The sequence below is a fragment of the Babylonia areolata genome, chromosome 2, assembly GCF_041734735.1.
Source record: "Babylonia areolata isolate BAREFJ2019XMU chromosome 2, ASM4173473v1, whole genome shotgun sequence".
NCBI lineage: Eukaryota > Metazoa > Mollusca > Gastropoda > Neogastropoda > Buccinidae > Babylonia > Babylonia areolata.
This window is the reverse complement of record NC_134877.1, coordinates 66,040,280-66,056,391: the sequence shown is the minus strand read 5'-3', so window position 1 is coordinate 66,056,391 and position 16,112 is coordinate 66,040,280. Positions and strand designations below refer to the sequence as shown.

Sequence of the window (16,112 nt, the reverse complement as noted above, 5' to 3'; positions counted from 1 at the left end):
GACGGGGGGGGGGGGGGGGGTGGGAGTAGGCGGCCGGTAGAGGTGAAATGGAGGGGGGCTGCATCAGTGGCGAGTGTTGACGTATTAAAATTTTTCACGAACACACCCATGTGTGCTGGGCGGACTGAAACCTATGACGAAACGAAACCATTATTATTATTATTATTATTATTATTATTATTATTATTATTATTATCATCATCATCATTATCATTATTATTATTATTATTTTATTTAACCGGGGTAATTAGGTAAGGGTAAAATGTGATATTACCTTAGATAAGCATTAAAACCTTGACCAAAATTTCTACCAAAATATGTTTTACATATGTAATGAAAAAAAGAATCAATGGACTATTCAAAAGCTTCAAAGCTTGCGTTTTTTTTCGTCGACCTACTTTCACAGTGACGCCCCTTTGCAGTCAATAACACTTCCGCATGGTTCGGATAACAAAACTTTTGACCAAGTTTGTGAAGGGAGCAAGAACACTCAGCAGCGTTCCAGTCACCGCCTAGAATGACTGTGGTTGTCAGTGGAAACGTTTCTGTTAAGGTGCAAGGCGTGCTGAAGGTAAATGTTACCTTTGTGGTGTATTTGTATCTGCACCACAGCACCGATTTTCTTTTTCAAAGTTCGGATATGTTCCATGGGTATGCCAATACAAAAACAACGATTTGTGTGCAGAGTTGTTATTCATCCACAGCTAGAGGCGCGCTAAAAATGGTGAACTTCCTTCTTGGTGATGTAGTACAACGAGTAATTGTTGGGAGACTTGCTTTTCGCATTCTGTTAGACATACATGCAGATGTCACCTTCAAAGTGTTATCTCAGTCTCTTAAGGGTTGTTGTGGGGCACATTTTGATTATTCATCAAAACCAAAGAATTTGTTCCTCATGTTTAGAATTTTGTCCGATTTGAAACACACACACACACACACACACACACACACACACACACACACAGAGCTAGGGTGTGATAGCTGAGTGGTTAGATTTTCAGTCTGCATGAGAATCCTGTATTCAAATCTTAGTATCTGATGGTTTAATGGGTACATTTTCCCCTTACATATTCAAGTCTTTCAGGTCAACATGCCGGATTCTCACCTGAGTTTCCAAGTTCATTCTGCGGTTCAGTGCCACTGGTGGGTGAAGGGTGGAGATTTTTCCAATCTCCCAGGTCAACATATGTGCAGACCATGTAGCTAGTTCCTGAACCACCTTCATGTGTATATGCATGCAATAGATCAGATATGCACGTTAAAGATCCTATAATCCATGTCAGTGTTTAGTAGATTACAGAAACATGAAAATACCCAGCATTCATTAACCACCACAGTTTCATCAGCAGTTTCATCAGTAAGTTGTTGGTCATGTAAAGGAAAAGAGAAAAGAAGAAGAAGATGAGATCTCAGCTCCTGTATGTGTAATACATTTTATGTATAGATGCAGACAATCAAATGCATAATCAAATGCATATGGTAAAGATTCCGCAATCCATGTCAGAGAACTTTCAGTGGGCAGTGGAAACAGAAATAGCATGCATCAACCATGACAAGGATCATCAGGAGGTTGATATTGGTCAAACGATAGGAAGAAGAAAAGTAGTACAGGCTTTCACATCTAAACTCCGCACAGTCAACTCACACAAGTCCAGTCATCTTGTTTTTAAATCAAAATGTGTGGTTTTCAAAAGTAAGAGTTGAACAGTAAAGCAGCTGTCAGAAAATTAGCCATACTTACAATTGCTAGGAAAAAAAACCAAACACCTTCAAATAATTGTCTTTATTGATAAAACAATGTCACATTGTTCCAGGCAAAAACAACTGTCAGGAATCTGGCCAGACTTACACCAGTCATTATTACAATAAATATTTCTAAAACGTATCGATTTTGTGTGCGTGTGTGTGTAGTTTATTTTTAACTGACAAAATCATCTCATTTTTGTTCCAAGCAAAAACAGCTGCCTGGAAACTGGGCGGTGCTGTATGATGGAGGGGGAGGTAAAACTGAGCGACTGCCCCGCATTGAGCTGTTTGAGGAGAAGACGTCTGGCACCCCTCTTCTTACCATTGACCTGGAGCATCTCAAGTTCTCAGACAAAAGCCACATGCACAGAGACACCGTTCTGGTGCTCTCCATCAAGAAGGAGAAGCACCACTTCCAGTTTGAAAATGTGGAGAACAAGGAGGATTGGATTCAGGGCCTCTGCTTCGTGTCGGAGGATCTGTGGAAGCAACAAGCAAGCTCCCGAGAATCGTCCGAGATTGAGAATGAAGGTCCTTCTGCTGACATGAGTGAGAACCTGCTGTACGATTCATGCGATAATGGTGAGAGGTTTGTCCGTTGTTGCTTTGTTGAGTGGTTACTTCTTCTTCTTCTTCTTCTTCTGCGTTCACTTGTATGCACACGAGTGGGCTTTTACGTGTATGACCGTTTTTACCCCGCCATGTAGGCAGCCATACTTCGTTTTCGGGGGTGTGCATGCTGGGTATGTTCTTGTTTCCATAACCCACCAAACGCTGACATGGATTACAGGATCTTTAACGTGCGTATTTGATCTTCTGCTTGCATATGCACATGAAGGGGGTTCAGGCACAAGCAGGTCTGCACATATGTTGACCTGGGAGATTGTAAAAATCTCCACCCTTTACCCACCAGGCGCCGTCGCCGTGATTCGAACCCGGGACCCTCAGATTGACAGTCCAACGCTTTAACCACTCGGCTATTGCGCCTGTCAAGAGTGGTTACATAATTGTTGATATCGTCTGGCCAAAGAAGAAGTTTATGTTCCTGTGTGGTGGGCATGACTGTAAGCAGCAATGCAAATGTCAGATAACAGATTGTGATGCGGCTACCCTCACAATGGCCACGTACATGATTCTAAAACTGACCACCACACTATTATTATTTTTATCATATTATCATTATGATCATTATTATGATGATTATTATTATTATCATTTTTACTGTTACTTTTATTACTATTATGTTCGATGGGCACAGTAGCTGAGTGGTTAAAGGGTTTGACTTTCAATCTGAGGGTCCTTGGTTCGAATCTCGGTGACACAACCTGGTGGGTAAAGGGTGGAGATTTTTCTGATCACGCAGGTCAACATTTGTGCAGACCTGCTAGTGCCTGAACCCCCTTCATGTGTATATGCAATCAGAAGATCAAATACACACGTTGAAGATTCTGTAATCCATGTCAGCGTTCGGTGGATTATGGAAACAAGAACATACCCAGCATGCGCACCCCCTGTAAGCAGAGTATGGCTGCCTACATGGCGGGGTAAAAACAGTCATACACATAAAAGCCCTCTCGTGTACGTATGAGTGAATGTGTGAGTTGCAGCCCACAAACACAAAAGAAGAAATTACTGTTAAGTTCATTATTATCATTGATACTTTTTTAGCGCCTATCTTCAGTCAGAGATCAAACTCAAAGTGATTTACAAGTACAGAGTCATTTGCATAACAGGCTGCCTACCTGGGAAGAGCCAGCCAACAGCTGCCTTTCAGCACTCATCTTTCGTTTCCTTTGTCATTGAGTCAGGCTTTCAGTCACGGGCACGCCTGTGTATGTGTATCTTTAGAGTGGAGTTTTCTCCAGAATTTTGCCAAGGACAGCCCGTTTGTTGCCATGGGCTCTTTAACATGCGCTGAGTGTATGCTATACATGGGACCTGGGTTTATCATCTCATCTGAAGGACTGGCATCCACACCACCACTCAAGGTCTAGTGAAAGGAGAGCAGGTACTGGCAAGTGTGTGATTCAACCCTGTGTTGTCAAATTTTCTTGCTTTCTAGGTGGAGTGTTACCGCTAGGCCACTACTCCATGTAACACTAGACAAGACACTCAGAATGTTCTGTAAGTGGCCTTCACAAACCAGAATGCTGCATGTCAGTGTGATATCAAGATCAAAATAAACTGGCTTTTTATCTCTAACAACACAGGTTTTCAATGTGTACATCTCTAAGTTCTTTACAAGTGTACTGTCTGGTTTCAACTTGATGTCGCTTGACCTGTATTGAAAGTATTTTCTTATAGGATAGCACAGTTGTTTTGTTTGTTTTTTGTTGTTTTGTTGTTGTTGTTTGTTTTTTGTTGTTGTTGTTGTTTTTTGCTGTTTTTGTTTATTTCCTTTAGCTGTTCATGAAAGTGCAATCAGGTTATGATCAGTTGCCTTCACTCCCAGTACTGAGGCTGCTTGAGGTGATAGGACCAATATTTGACTCCAGGAACTTCCAGTTAGCATGTGTTTTCTTCCTCGTCCCTCATGGCAAACAGTCCACAGAAATCATCCCTGGTTCATCTGTCACTGCCCCAGCATTGGCAGTCCTCCAGGAACTATTGGTGTTAGTTCACCAGAAGGCCGGACACCAGAGGAGACCCTGCACTCCTGCTGAGACAGTTCCAAAGTGTTCAGTGGGGCCCATTCCGTTGTAAGGTACTTAGGACACCACCTACTAAGGCCCCTACTGATGACAGTAATCACTTTGTCGAGGAGCCAGACCACTCATAACAATCTTACCTTCGAGTCCTCTCCACCTCCATATCTCTGGTGAGTCTAAGTCAGACTTAAAGGTGTTAGCAGGTTCATGGGGACTGTCAGTGTGGGAACATGGTGGTAGTCTCCATTCCTGGAGATGCACTCACTCTGTCTGGCTGCTCATCAGTAGCATCTTTAGAAGGTGATGTCCCATGTGCTGAATAAGAACAGGTACCTCTGAACACTGCTAAAGTAACTCAGCAGCAGTGCAGAGTCTCCTCCATTGTCTGGCCTTATGGCAACCCAGTGTTGATGGCTCCCTGTGGTCTGAGGGTTATCAGACTGTGACAGAACAAGCAAGGGGTTTCAGGATGCATGGCATGAGAGCAGGCCGCAGTAAAGAAAGTGAGCTTTATGGTTGTTTTTCAAAACACACAGACAAACCACATGCACACACACATTACGCACAGAACAACTGAGTGTATAGACAAACTTGGAATAGGGGAATCAGGATCACCAATTCAGTGATAGGCAAAATAGGAATAGGTGAAAACAGAATAGGCAATACCATCCATTTCATGAGGAGAATCAAGCTGGTACTGCCCACTGATTTGGTGTTCAGTGTCCTGCAGTGGGGTTTGTCCACTTTCAGCTTCACTGCTTCCAAAGATTGGTCATTCGCGATCCTGCATGCCCCCACACCTTCCAGCCCCCTATCCCATGCTTTCCCCTCACCCCACACATGCACAGCTGTCAGCATAGGATTTGCATGAGGAGGGCAGAGTACAATTGGAGACAGGCAGTAGAAGTTGTTCTTGACCATAGCTGTTCTGCTGATGGCGTCCTTTTCACAGACAAATGCACATTGAGCACTGCATTTTTCTTGTTGTTCATTCTGTTGAGGTGGTTTCTATCACAGTTTTACAGTACTGTTCTGACAAAATTTACAATATTGTCCCAACATTTAGCTGGTCTCACTAATTTCCCCCCCCCGCCCCCCCCCCCCCCCCACACCCCCCCCCCCCCACCCGGCTTATCCTTTAGTACATACCAACAAGCCATACTCATATGCTGTCAGTCTCTTGACCCACAGAAGTTTCTAGAGGGTGAACATTGGAACCATTTTACACTGATAGTCATTGTACAAGATTGACTTAATGCCTGTTATGTCCTCTGGCATGTGAGACAGCAATGAAGTACTACCACTCTATGACTATTTTGGGCCAGTGTCTGAATGGTACTCCAGGTGTGCTTCAGGGTCTGGAGTTCTCTTTCGACTGTTCTGCGCCTGGTGTTCTTTGGCCTTCCTTTCTTATGTCTACCTTCTGGTGTCCAGTGAAGGGCTGTCTGGGTGATGTGACCTTGCTCTCTTCAGATGAGGTGTCCAGTCCATTTCCACCAGCTCCTCATGATGATAGTCTCCATGTTCTCTTGACTGCACTGGGCGAGTGGCTGATGACTGGAGATTGTACTGGGCCAGAAGATTTGCAGGATTCTAAAAAAAGATGTAATAATCAAGATTAATACTGCAAAAGGGTCATGGCATGATTATGGTATATAAACTTCATTCTCCAAAGACAAAGTTACGTATTTCATGCCTCTAGTATATCTAGTTGTAGAATAGTGTTATACGACAGATTGCTCAATGGTATAAATCTGTTGACGTTTGTACTGTAGCAGAAGTTCATTGTTTATTCTGAAACTCGTTCAGGTTTTTTTATAGCATGGTGAGAGCAGTTGTAACTGTCAGCTTTTCCCCTTCTGTTTGCAGTCCAGAAGTTCAAGGTCAGCATCATTCCCACCAAAGGTTCTGAAGCCAACAACCTGAAAGGCTTCTACATGCTGAACCCAAGCAGAGATTCCCTGAGACTGCTGGAAATTGACAGCATCAAGAGCGTGCACGAGTGGCACTACACACTGATCAAAAGTTACCGTGGCACCAACAAAAACTTCAGAATGGAAGTGGGACGCAGGTGCACGACCGGTGCAGGGGTGTTTGAGTTCTTCACCCCTGTCGGGGACAAACTGGCACTGATAATCTCCACGTACATGCGAGAGCTAGAGAGGGGCAAGCAGGGTCACGGACAGCAGGAGGCAGCAGCAGCATCCGCAGCGCCTCTTAGGGATGGCTATGTGGAGAGTCAGACTTTCAGACAGATGAACTCAGATGTCAGAGTTCAACAGGCCTCAGCTGCCACAGACCCCCAACGGACATCAGAAAGCATGAGGGAGCCTGAGACTGGGGTCACCACTACTTCCAGACCACCACCGAGAGGGTCCAGCTCCTCATTAGATTCCAAACGAGAAGCCCCTAAACCAGCCCCCCGCACCAGCATCAACAGATCCAAGAGAGACGATGGGTTTGCAAATGGCGTGAGTCAAGCTGCACATGCCTCTGGGGACACAAAGATCTATGAAACGCCCAGCGGTTTGACGGCCCCCCTTGACTCACAACTGAAACAAGAGCTACACAGCAAGCTGAACGCCTCGCTGCCTGCATCACATGATCCTCTTGCACAGAGTGAAGATGACCCAGTTTCTGACACCACTGAAGGCAGCACCGATAAGCATGGTTCTGTCGAAAACATCAAAGACAAGAGGAAAAGTGACAAAGAGAGAAAGAAGCTAGAAAAGGAGCAGAAAGTGGCCGAAGCCAAACTTAAAAAAAAGCAAGAAAAGGAGCAGAGGGAAAGAGAGAAAGAATTGAAGGAACAGAGAGAGAGAGAGGCAAAGGAGGAGAAAGAACGACAGAAGAGACTGAAAAAAGAAAAACTGAAAAGCAAGAAATCACTGGATATGCCAGCTCCTGTACCAAGACACATGTCAGATGGAAACATCTACGAAGAGCCTGAAGAGTTACAGCTGCCGAACAGACCGGCCCCAACAGTGACTGGAGAATCAGACTATTGTGAAGCTGAAGACTTTGCCCCTGTTCCATCCACATCACCCAAATCTGCCAACGCTCAAGCAGCAGAGGGTAGTTTTTATGCCATGCCACAGAAATCAAAGGACAGCTGGAAAACACGTGCACGTCCAGAATCTCAGCATGTCCATCAGGAAAATTACCTGGCCATCAAGCAAGCTGCTCAGTCCCAGTCTGAATCGCAGCCGCCACCAATTCCCCTGTACCCAGATTCTGTCCCATCTTTTCTCAGTGCAGATGGTGGGGAGAGTGACTACAGTCACATTGGGCAGTTCATTGCTTCATCCCCAGCTGTCCCTGAGAATGTCTATGGAATGGCATCAGCCAAGGACACATTACAGGCAAACCCACCTTCCAAGTCCGCCGTTGGTGTGGACAATGACTATGCAGAAGCCGATACGTTTAGAGCTGCCAAGGCTGTCAACGTTCCTGTCGATGGGGACTACGCTGATGTACATATCTCCTAGCTGTTTTGGTTTAGTTCCTGGGAACCGGTGAGAGAGGGTGACGTGTTTTGTCATGAATGTCAGCTTGACCTGGCTCCCAGTTGTGTGAACCCTGATCATTGAATAAATTGGGGAGATTGTTACGAAGCGTTGAGTAGTTTTGTTGTTTTTATAGCACAATGCATATTATGTACATTGGGGAGATTGTTACAAAGCGCTGAGTAGTTCTGTTGTTTTTATAGCACGATGCATATTATATACATATACAGCCCCTTCCTGCAAATGACACTGGTATGGCTGTCTTTCTTCTTCCTTTTTCTTTTATTCCCTATTATCAACGTGATTTACTCTTACAGTATCAGGCTGTGCAGAGACCCAGGCTTTGATACACAAGCAACAAACCTGGAGGAATCTGGTGAACAGTTCTACTTTGCAGCGCCCCAGTGTCTCTTCACAGAGTTGAGGGAGGAGGAGAAGATCATGCTGTCATGCTGATGCTTTAACATTTTTTTAAATTTTTTTAGGTTAGACCAAAGACTGCAAGCACACTGTTCTGTTGATCAGTCAGTAAAAGGAGCACACGCAAGAGCAGATTCAAAACCAACAAGTTGAGATGCGGGATCAATGGCTGTGTGATAGTGTACCATGCCCCTGTTTTTGGTTGTGATGGTGGTTTTGTTTTTTTGTTTTTTCCCATTGTCTGAAGCTACTGGCTGCTGACAGATTCACACACTGGACTTCTGCCTCCAGATTCTGCACTTTAGAGCATCATGCCACACTCTTCCTTCATACACACACACATGTGCGCACGATCGTGCATAAACACACAAAACACACAAGCACATACATTTGCACACACACATCCACACACATACCTATACATCCACACACACATAACATGTGTACGCATGCATGTGCGGACACGCACTCTATTTTGCTTTATTTCTCAGCACTTGTATTTCTTCATATAAATGCTCTTTTGTCTAATATGTATAGATTAACAGTAAACTTGTGGTACATATTTTCACAGTAGTTCTTATAAAATCTCTCACTGTATGGACAATAAACCGAAACATGTATTCTAGATTATCAAATAATGTACCCTTTGCTGGATTTTTAGTTTTGGTTTATTTTTTGTTGTTGTTGTTGTTTTCTTGTTGTTGTTGGTTTTTTTGTGTTTTTTTTTTTTTGCTGCACCAAAGAGATTGTAGCATAATTGATGTCATGTTCAAATTTACAAAGTGTTGCGTATTATCCAGATTATGCATATGCATGTTATAATCAGACATTAGTTATATAACAAATAATGGAAATCCGTACCATGGGTTTGCTTTTATCTCATCAACACTTTTCTTACTAAGCGGTCAGTTTTTGGTGTACCTCTTCATCATGCTCGGTGTTATCACTTCAGTCTAAAGGGCATTTTCATAAAAAAAATTTAAAAAATTTTAATCCAAAAAAGTTGCATGAAGTTACAAACCAAGAATATACAACAGATTTTTTTCATAACCTATTCAGCTGCAGATGTTTCTCATCATTACAAACATGTACTTCAGCAGAGGGTTGCTGACACCATCAGCTGAACTTCCTTGATTTGTTTCACAGGTTTAGAGTGTAATTCTCAGCTGACTTCCTAGTTGTAACAGTTTGACCTACTTCGTCACATACAGGAGGTGGTGTGAGCATTTCACAGGATCTTATTCATTCTACTTGGTGACTGTTCATTGACTTGCTGTCAGCTAACATATGTTTCTTCCGCATCTTTAAAAAAAAAAAAAATGCTTGTTGTGCATCCTGTGCATGTGATGTGACCAGTCTTTCTATAATTTTTTTTAAAGATTTTTTTATGCAAATATGAAAACATTCCATGTTCGTTTGTGTTTTAAGAATGAGATGTGTGTGTGTGTGTGTGTGTGTGTGTGTGTGTGTGTGTGTGTCTATATTCCTGTATATTACTGTTGTGTAAACACACACACACACACACACACACACACACACACACACACACACACACATTATCTTTTTCCTTTTGAAGATCAGTTTCTTAAAGAATTTTGTTTTATATCCTGATTTGAATATTGTCATTGTAGATAAGAGTTCTACAATTATTTGTTCAAATTTTGTTTACTTGATTACTTGCACAAATTCCATATATGAATTTTAACAAGACATTATTTCCAAATGGTTGGAATGACTGGGTTTTTTTTACTGTATTACAAATTTTAGCTAAGATTTTCAAACAGATATGTGCTTGAATTTATCATTAACGTTTTACACAAATATGACAGCCAGTTTGTTTTTAATGTTCTTATCCAGATTAGTTTAAGTATATTAATGTGTGTACATTCCTTGATATCTGGCTCCCAGCCATAACTCTGTGTGTGTGTGTGTGTGTGTGTGAAGAAAGAGAAACTGAAGTGGCACATCTCACAACCAGCAGGACTTGCCTGGACAATCTTGCAAGGCACAGTGCAAGGAAGTAGCAGAGAAGCAGGCAGAGAAAAGACTTGGTAGGACAGTACCCCCAGAATAGACCAGGCCCGGGACAGGGCAACACCTTGAGAGACAAGAAACAGATTCAGTTTCAGTTTCAGTAGCTCAAGAGGCATCACTGCGTTCGGACAAATCCATATTCGCTACACCACATCTGCCAAGCAGATGCCTGACCAGCAGCGTAACCCAACGCGCTTAGTCAGCCCTTGAGGAGAAAAAGAAAAGAAAAAAAAGGTGAATAAATAATAGATAAGCTTACATAAATAAATAAATTAATTAAATAAATGAATAATAATTATGATATAAAAAAGGTAGTAGTAATGATAATAATAATATAATAATAATAATAATAAATAAATAAGACAACAATGATGATAAGTAAGCAAATAAATGTAAAACATGAAGACACACATTCATACATACACCCACACATGCATAACAGATATGCACCAAACATGCAGTTTCACAGATATGAAAGCACAGTCAAATACATATAAACGTGAAGAAGAACAGAGAAATGGAGAGAACTGACAGGCTCCATAGCCGAGTGGTTAAAGCGTTGGACTTTCGATCTGAGGGTCCTGGGTTCGAATCACGGTGACCGCGCCTGGTGGGTAAAGGGTGGAGATTTTTACGATCTCTCAGGTCAACATATGTGCAGACCTGCCAGTGCCTGAACCCCCTTCGTGTGTATGCGCAAGCATAAGATCAAATACGCACATTAAAGATCCTGTAATCCATGTCAGCGTTCGGTGGGTTATGGAAACAAGAACATACCCAGCATGACCACCCCCGAAAACAGAGTATGGCTGCCTACATGGCAGGGTAAAAACGGTCATACACGTAAAAGCTCACTTGCGTATATACGAGTGAACGTGGGGGTTGAAGCCCATGAACGCAGAAGAAGAAGGAGAGAACTGGTTGCCATGTTGTCACTGGTCCCCTCAACATCTTGACACTGTGGGAGAGAAGAAGATGATGATGATGAGACTACATGTGATATTGTTAGTGGGAGTATCATTTGTATTTATAAACAATACAAAAAGGTACCCACGTCTATGACTAAGAAGAAGATGATGATGATGTGTGTAATATCATTCATGGAAGTATTGTTTGTATTTATAAACAATAGAAAATAAAAGGTATGCAGGTCTGTGATTTTCATTATTTTATTGCGAAAAGTCATGTCTTTTATTACTGAGATCTGTTTCATTGTATTATTATTTCCTATTATTTTTGTGTAACACATAGTTTGTGTTGAAACCACATCTTTCTACTTGATGCTTACCCACGTTTTTTTATGCATCGCTTCGTGTTTGTTTTGTTGCTGCTTTATGATTTGAGTTGTAAAACCTGCAGTGCATTTTAGCTGCAGTCTTTCAGCCACTGGATCAACCTGTTCATTATAACGAAATGATGATGTGATAACTGCTTATCAATCTTACTGTTTGTTTGCGCATTTATTTGTTGATCTGTCGTTTATTTGTTTACTTTTCTCATTTTCTTCCTTGGTACACTTAAGACATTAACTAGTTTGCCATAAACTGTGTAGTTGTACAGTGCGTGAAATATTGAACATTTTTCTGATACAAATCTGATACATATCTTGTCACAGTCTTTGCTAACAAAGGTGATTTTTCATATGTCCATAATTATATTAAAAGAAAATTATATTAACGTATGTGATAATGTACTCGTAGTATAGAATCACTAACAGAATGACTTCTTGTGATGCTGTGATAATGATTGTAACCTAAAGACGGAATTTATTTATTTGAAAAAGAAGTGCACGAAAAAGAAAGAAAAAAGATTTGGGAGTTACATATTTATTCATTCAAACACACACACACACACACACACACACACACATATGGGGACAGGCAGGGAGGTTGTGTGGGGGCGGGGGGGGAGGAAGAGGGAGGGCGTTGCTATTCATTTATTTATTTATTTATTTTTCTTTACTTGTTTCAGTGTACAAAAACTATGAAACATCATGAATATGTTAAGAATACTTGTTCTGCTTTGGAATAATGGGTGTGTTAAGAATGCTTGTTCTGCTTTGGAATAATGGTGAAGAATAAGTGCATTTGTTCCTTTTTTATGATTGTGTTGTTTTTAAATTGGTTATAATGGCAATGGTTTGTTCATTCCAAATTGCTGTTAATGACAGATGCATGCAGTGAGACATACTTGAAAGATGAAAGTACCAGAGGTGTTTTTTGTATATCTGTTGGTCAACAGTGCAGTTCCATTTTATGCTTCATGAGATGGTTCAAGCACTGGTGAGCACGTTTTGTTAAAAAGTGACCATGCTTTTTCAATTTTTGGTTTTGTTATGAATACACTCACAAATACACACACATCAGTGTCTATACTTCAGTACAGGCATTTGCTTTTTGTCAGCAGCACATTTCCAACACAAAAACAAACCAGTGAAATAAAAGGCAAATGTGAAGGCACGAAACAGTTCAGTTCAGTTACTCAAGTTGGTGTCACTGCATTCGGACAAATCTATATATGTCAGATCCTTGAGGGAAAAGAAAAAGAAAACCAAACACAAAATAGCTACATAGAAATATACAGATTATTGAATTCTCGTGCACCTTCATTGCAGTAAACCAAACTGCATTCCCTATCTTCCCATGCCACACATGCATGCAAACACACACACACACACACACACACACACACAGAGAGAGAGAGAGAATGCAACTACTAAGATACTTTGTTCACTTTTGAATAAAGATATCATAAAGTAAAATGTAATCAGGCTAGCATATTAAATAGTTGATTAGAGACAGTTTTTCTCTTGAGTTCGGTTTGCCTCCATCTCTCTTTCTCCTTTCCCCACCATCCTTTCTCCACCCCCTTAGAGTTCCTACAGTCATCGTGTCTGAAAGTTCCATCCCCTCGTTCACCATTCCAGTATAACTCATATGATGACTGTGATCTGTTGTATAAGACATCCAAGGCAAACGATGTACACCTTGTTCTCATTTGTCAAAGACTAAATGATATTGGGGGTTAAATGACTGAATGATGTCAGGGTTATATGACTTACATTAGGGTTAAATGACTGGATGCTATAAGAGTAAAATGATTTAATTGTATTAGGGTTAAATGAGTTTATAATATCATGATTAAATGACTGAAAGGTATTAGGGTTACATTTATTCATCTCTTGTTTCTTCAAACTGAGCTTGTTAATGTTATGCTGAAAGACTGCTGTTCCGTGTAATCCTTTGTTTCTGTATAAGGCTAATGGATTTAGAGAAAGAGCTGTTTCATAGACTTGTTTTCAGTGTGTTTTAGATCAGCAAGTTGTGTTTATTGCTCACGCACACCTTCATGAAGGGCTATGCTCTATGTGAATAAACCATTATCTGTCATGTTTCATGTACTTTTATGACAGTTTGTACAATTTTGCTCAAAATATGTTGTTTCCACATAGTCTTTGTTATATTCTGAAAAGTTTGTTTTTTTTAAACCCAGTTTTTAAAAGAAAACGGTTGTTTGTTTGAAACAATTTTAGAAGTTTAAGAAAAGCAGTTCATGGCAGACAACAATCACCTTAAAACTCTTCAGTTTCCCAGTAACTGACAGGTGTGGAATCTTGGTATTAGTGTGTCATTTATTTTGTATTAATTCCTTTATTGCAAATTAGTCGCCTGACTTTTCATGTAATCTTGTTTTGAATATTTGCCGGATGTATTTGTTTATTGTCAAGAGCTATGAAATGTCAAAACATACATTAGCTGTAGAAGTAGGATACTCGATTATACTTTGTGTATGAATATCCAAATAGCGAATATCCATTCTTTGTATGATTATCTAGTAGTCTGCAAGTGATTAAATATTGAGAGAGCCAATGATGCTGTACTAAAAAGAAAGAGCCTGACCATTCAGCATATTCTTGAGCTTTGTAATGGCATTCAACAATAAAACCACAAAAAAGCTAATGGGGTATTTGACTTTTCTTTGTGACTTTAATGCATCTGAATATAAGCATTGTTTTTGCACTGCTGCTGCTGCGTGTGTGAATGAACACTCCCTCCCCAGTCATTCAATCAATCAGTGTTTCCTCTTTTCTATTGCTTTCTTTGTTTCTGCCTTTTTTATTTCTGCACTGTTGTCTCCTTTTTCTGCCTTCCCAGTCCATTCCCCTTTTCTTTTTTTTCTCTTTTCTGCAGTCTATGATGTACTGTCTGTGCTGTTTTGCTCTGGTGAACTCTTGGATGGGCACTGGCTGTCCATTCTGCAGTATTATTTGCCGAAATGGCCTTTTTATGTATTTTTTGTTTGGCTTTGAAGTATTGTTTTTTTTCCTTTTCTTGTGACAATTTTTTTAATCTGGGGATGATAAATTAAATAGAATGGCTGGCGTCCTCAGCATGGCCTAGTCTTTTTTGCCATAATGAGAGCTCTAAGTGGTTGGGATACTGTGTCATGAACTTTGTTTTGTGGGTTTGTCTTAGTGCTTTTTTTGTAGATGTGACAGTTTTGTGTTGATGCGGTTGAGCATTTGTATGGTTTGACAGTCCTGATATGGCCCTGTGCGGTCAGCTGACTGAGCAACAAAAACAACAAGAACATCTTTCACTCTACCATTTTTTCCATCCAAACTTACAAAACCATTATTTTTATCTCATTATTTGTACGTATGTTTGTGTGTGTGCGTGCACGCGTCCATGTTCCCAAATGGACCGTGTAAGCCCACGATTTCTCTCGCTTTGAGAGAAATCGTGGGATTCTGTGAAATCATGGTCTTTCCACTCCCACGTTTTCTGGCAGTTAAGATAAATTGTGGGAAGCCCCCCTTATTTTTATCAAAAACATTTCCTTTGTCACCAGAACTGGGTTCTTGTCTGTTCCTAATGCAAATCTAAGAGAAAAATTAGAGAGATAAAAGAAAGGAGAAATGGGGGGTAATGACGATGACGATGACGATAATGACAGTGGTGTTACTGACGACATCAACAGTAATCACATTGAAACACTTCTGTTCATTGTATTTCACAGAAGATGGAATCAACAGTAATCACATTGAAACACTTCTGTTCATTGTATTTCACAGAAGATGGAATCAACAGTAATCACATTGAAACACTTCTGTTCATTGTATTTCACAGAAGATGGAATCAACAGTAATCACATTGAAACACTTCTGTTCATTGTATTTCACAGAAGATGGAATCAACAGTAATCACATTGAAACACTTCTGTTCATTGTATTTCACAGAAGATGGAATCAACAGTAATCACATTGAAACACTTCTGTTCATTGTATTTCACAGAAGATGGAATCAACAGTAATCACATTGAAACACTTATGTTCATTGTATTTCACAGAAGATGGAATCAACAGTAATCACATTGAAACACTTCTGTTCATTGTATTTCACAGAAGATGGAATCAACAGTAATCACATTGAAACACTTCTGTTCATTGTATTTCACAGAAGATGGAATCAACAGTAATCACATTGAAACACTTCTGTTCATTGTATTTCACAGAAGATGACATCAACAGTAATCACATTGAAACACTTCTGTTCATTGTATTTCACAGAAGATGGAATCAACAGTAATCACATTGAAACACTTCTGTTCACTGTAATTCACAGAAGATGGAATCAACAGTAATCACATTGAAACACTTCTGTTCATTGTATTTCACAGAAGATGGAATCAACAGTAATCACATTGAAACACTTCTGTTCATTGTATTTCACAGAAGATGGAATCAACAGTAATCACA

At 40.5% G+C, this 16,112-nt stretch overlaps 1 protein-coding gene across 1 annotated transcript; it reads left to right on the top strand.

Moving 5' to 3' along the window:
* Positions 1 to 431: 431 nt before the first annotated feature.
* On the top strand, positions 432 to 12,217 carry LOC143276484 (uncharacterized). Its single transcript, XM_076581000.1, has 3 exons — positions 432 to 571; positions 1,953 to 2,328; positions 6,264 to 12,217. Exons 1-3 carry the CDS (start codon positions 518 to 520, stop codon positions 7,880 to 7,882), a joined length of 2,049 nt encoding a protein of 682 aa, XP_076437115.1. The 5' UTR covers positions 432 to 517; the 3' UTR covers positions 7,883 to 12,217.
* The last annotated feature ends 3,895 nt before the right edge of the window (positions 12,218 to 16,112 follow it).

Coding starts and splice junctions, on each gene's coding strand:
- LOC143276484 (XM_076581000.1), top strand. CDS start 518: ATGACTGTGGTTGTCAGTGGAAACGTTTCTGTTAAGGTGCAAGGCGTG. Junction 572..1,952: donor AGGTGCAAGGCGTGCTGAAG/GTAAATGTTACC, acceptor TTTTGTTCCAAG/CAAAAACAGCTGCCTGGAAA. Junction 2,329..6,263: donor GTACGATTCATGCGATAATG/GTGAGAGGTTTG, acceptor TTCTGTTTGCAG/TCCAGAAGTTCAAGGTCAGC.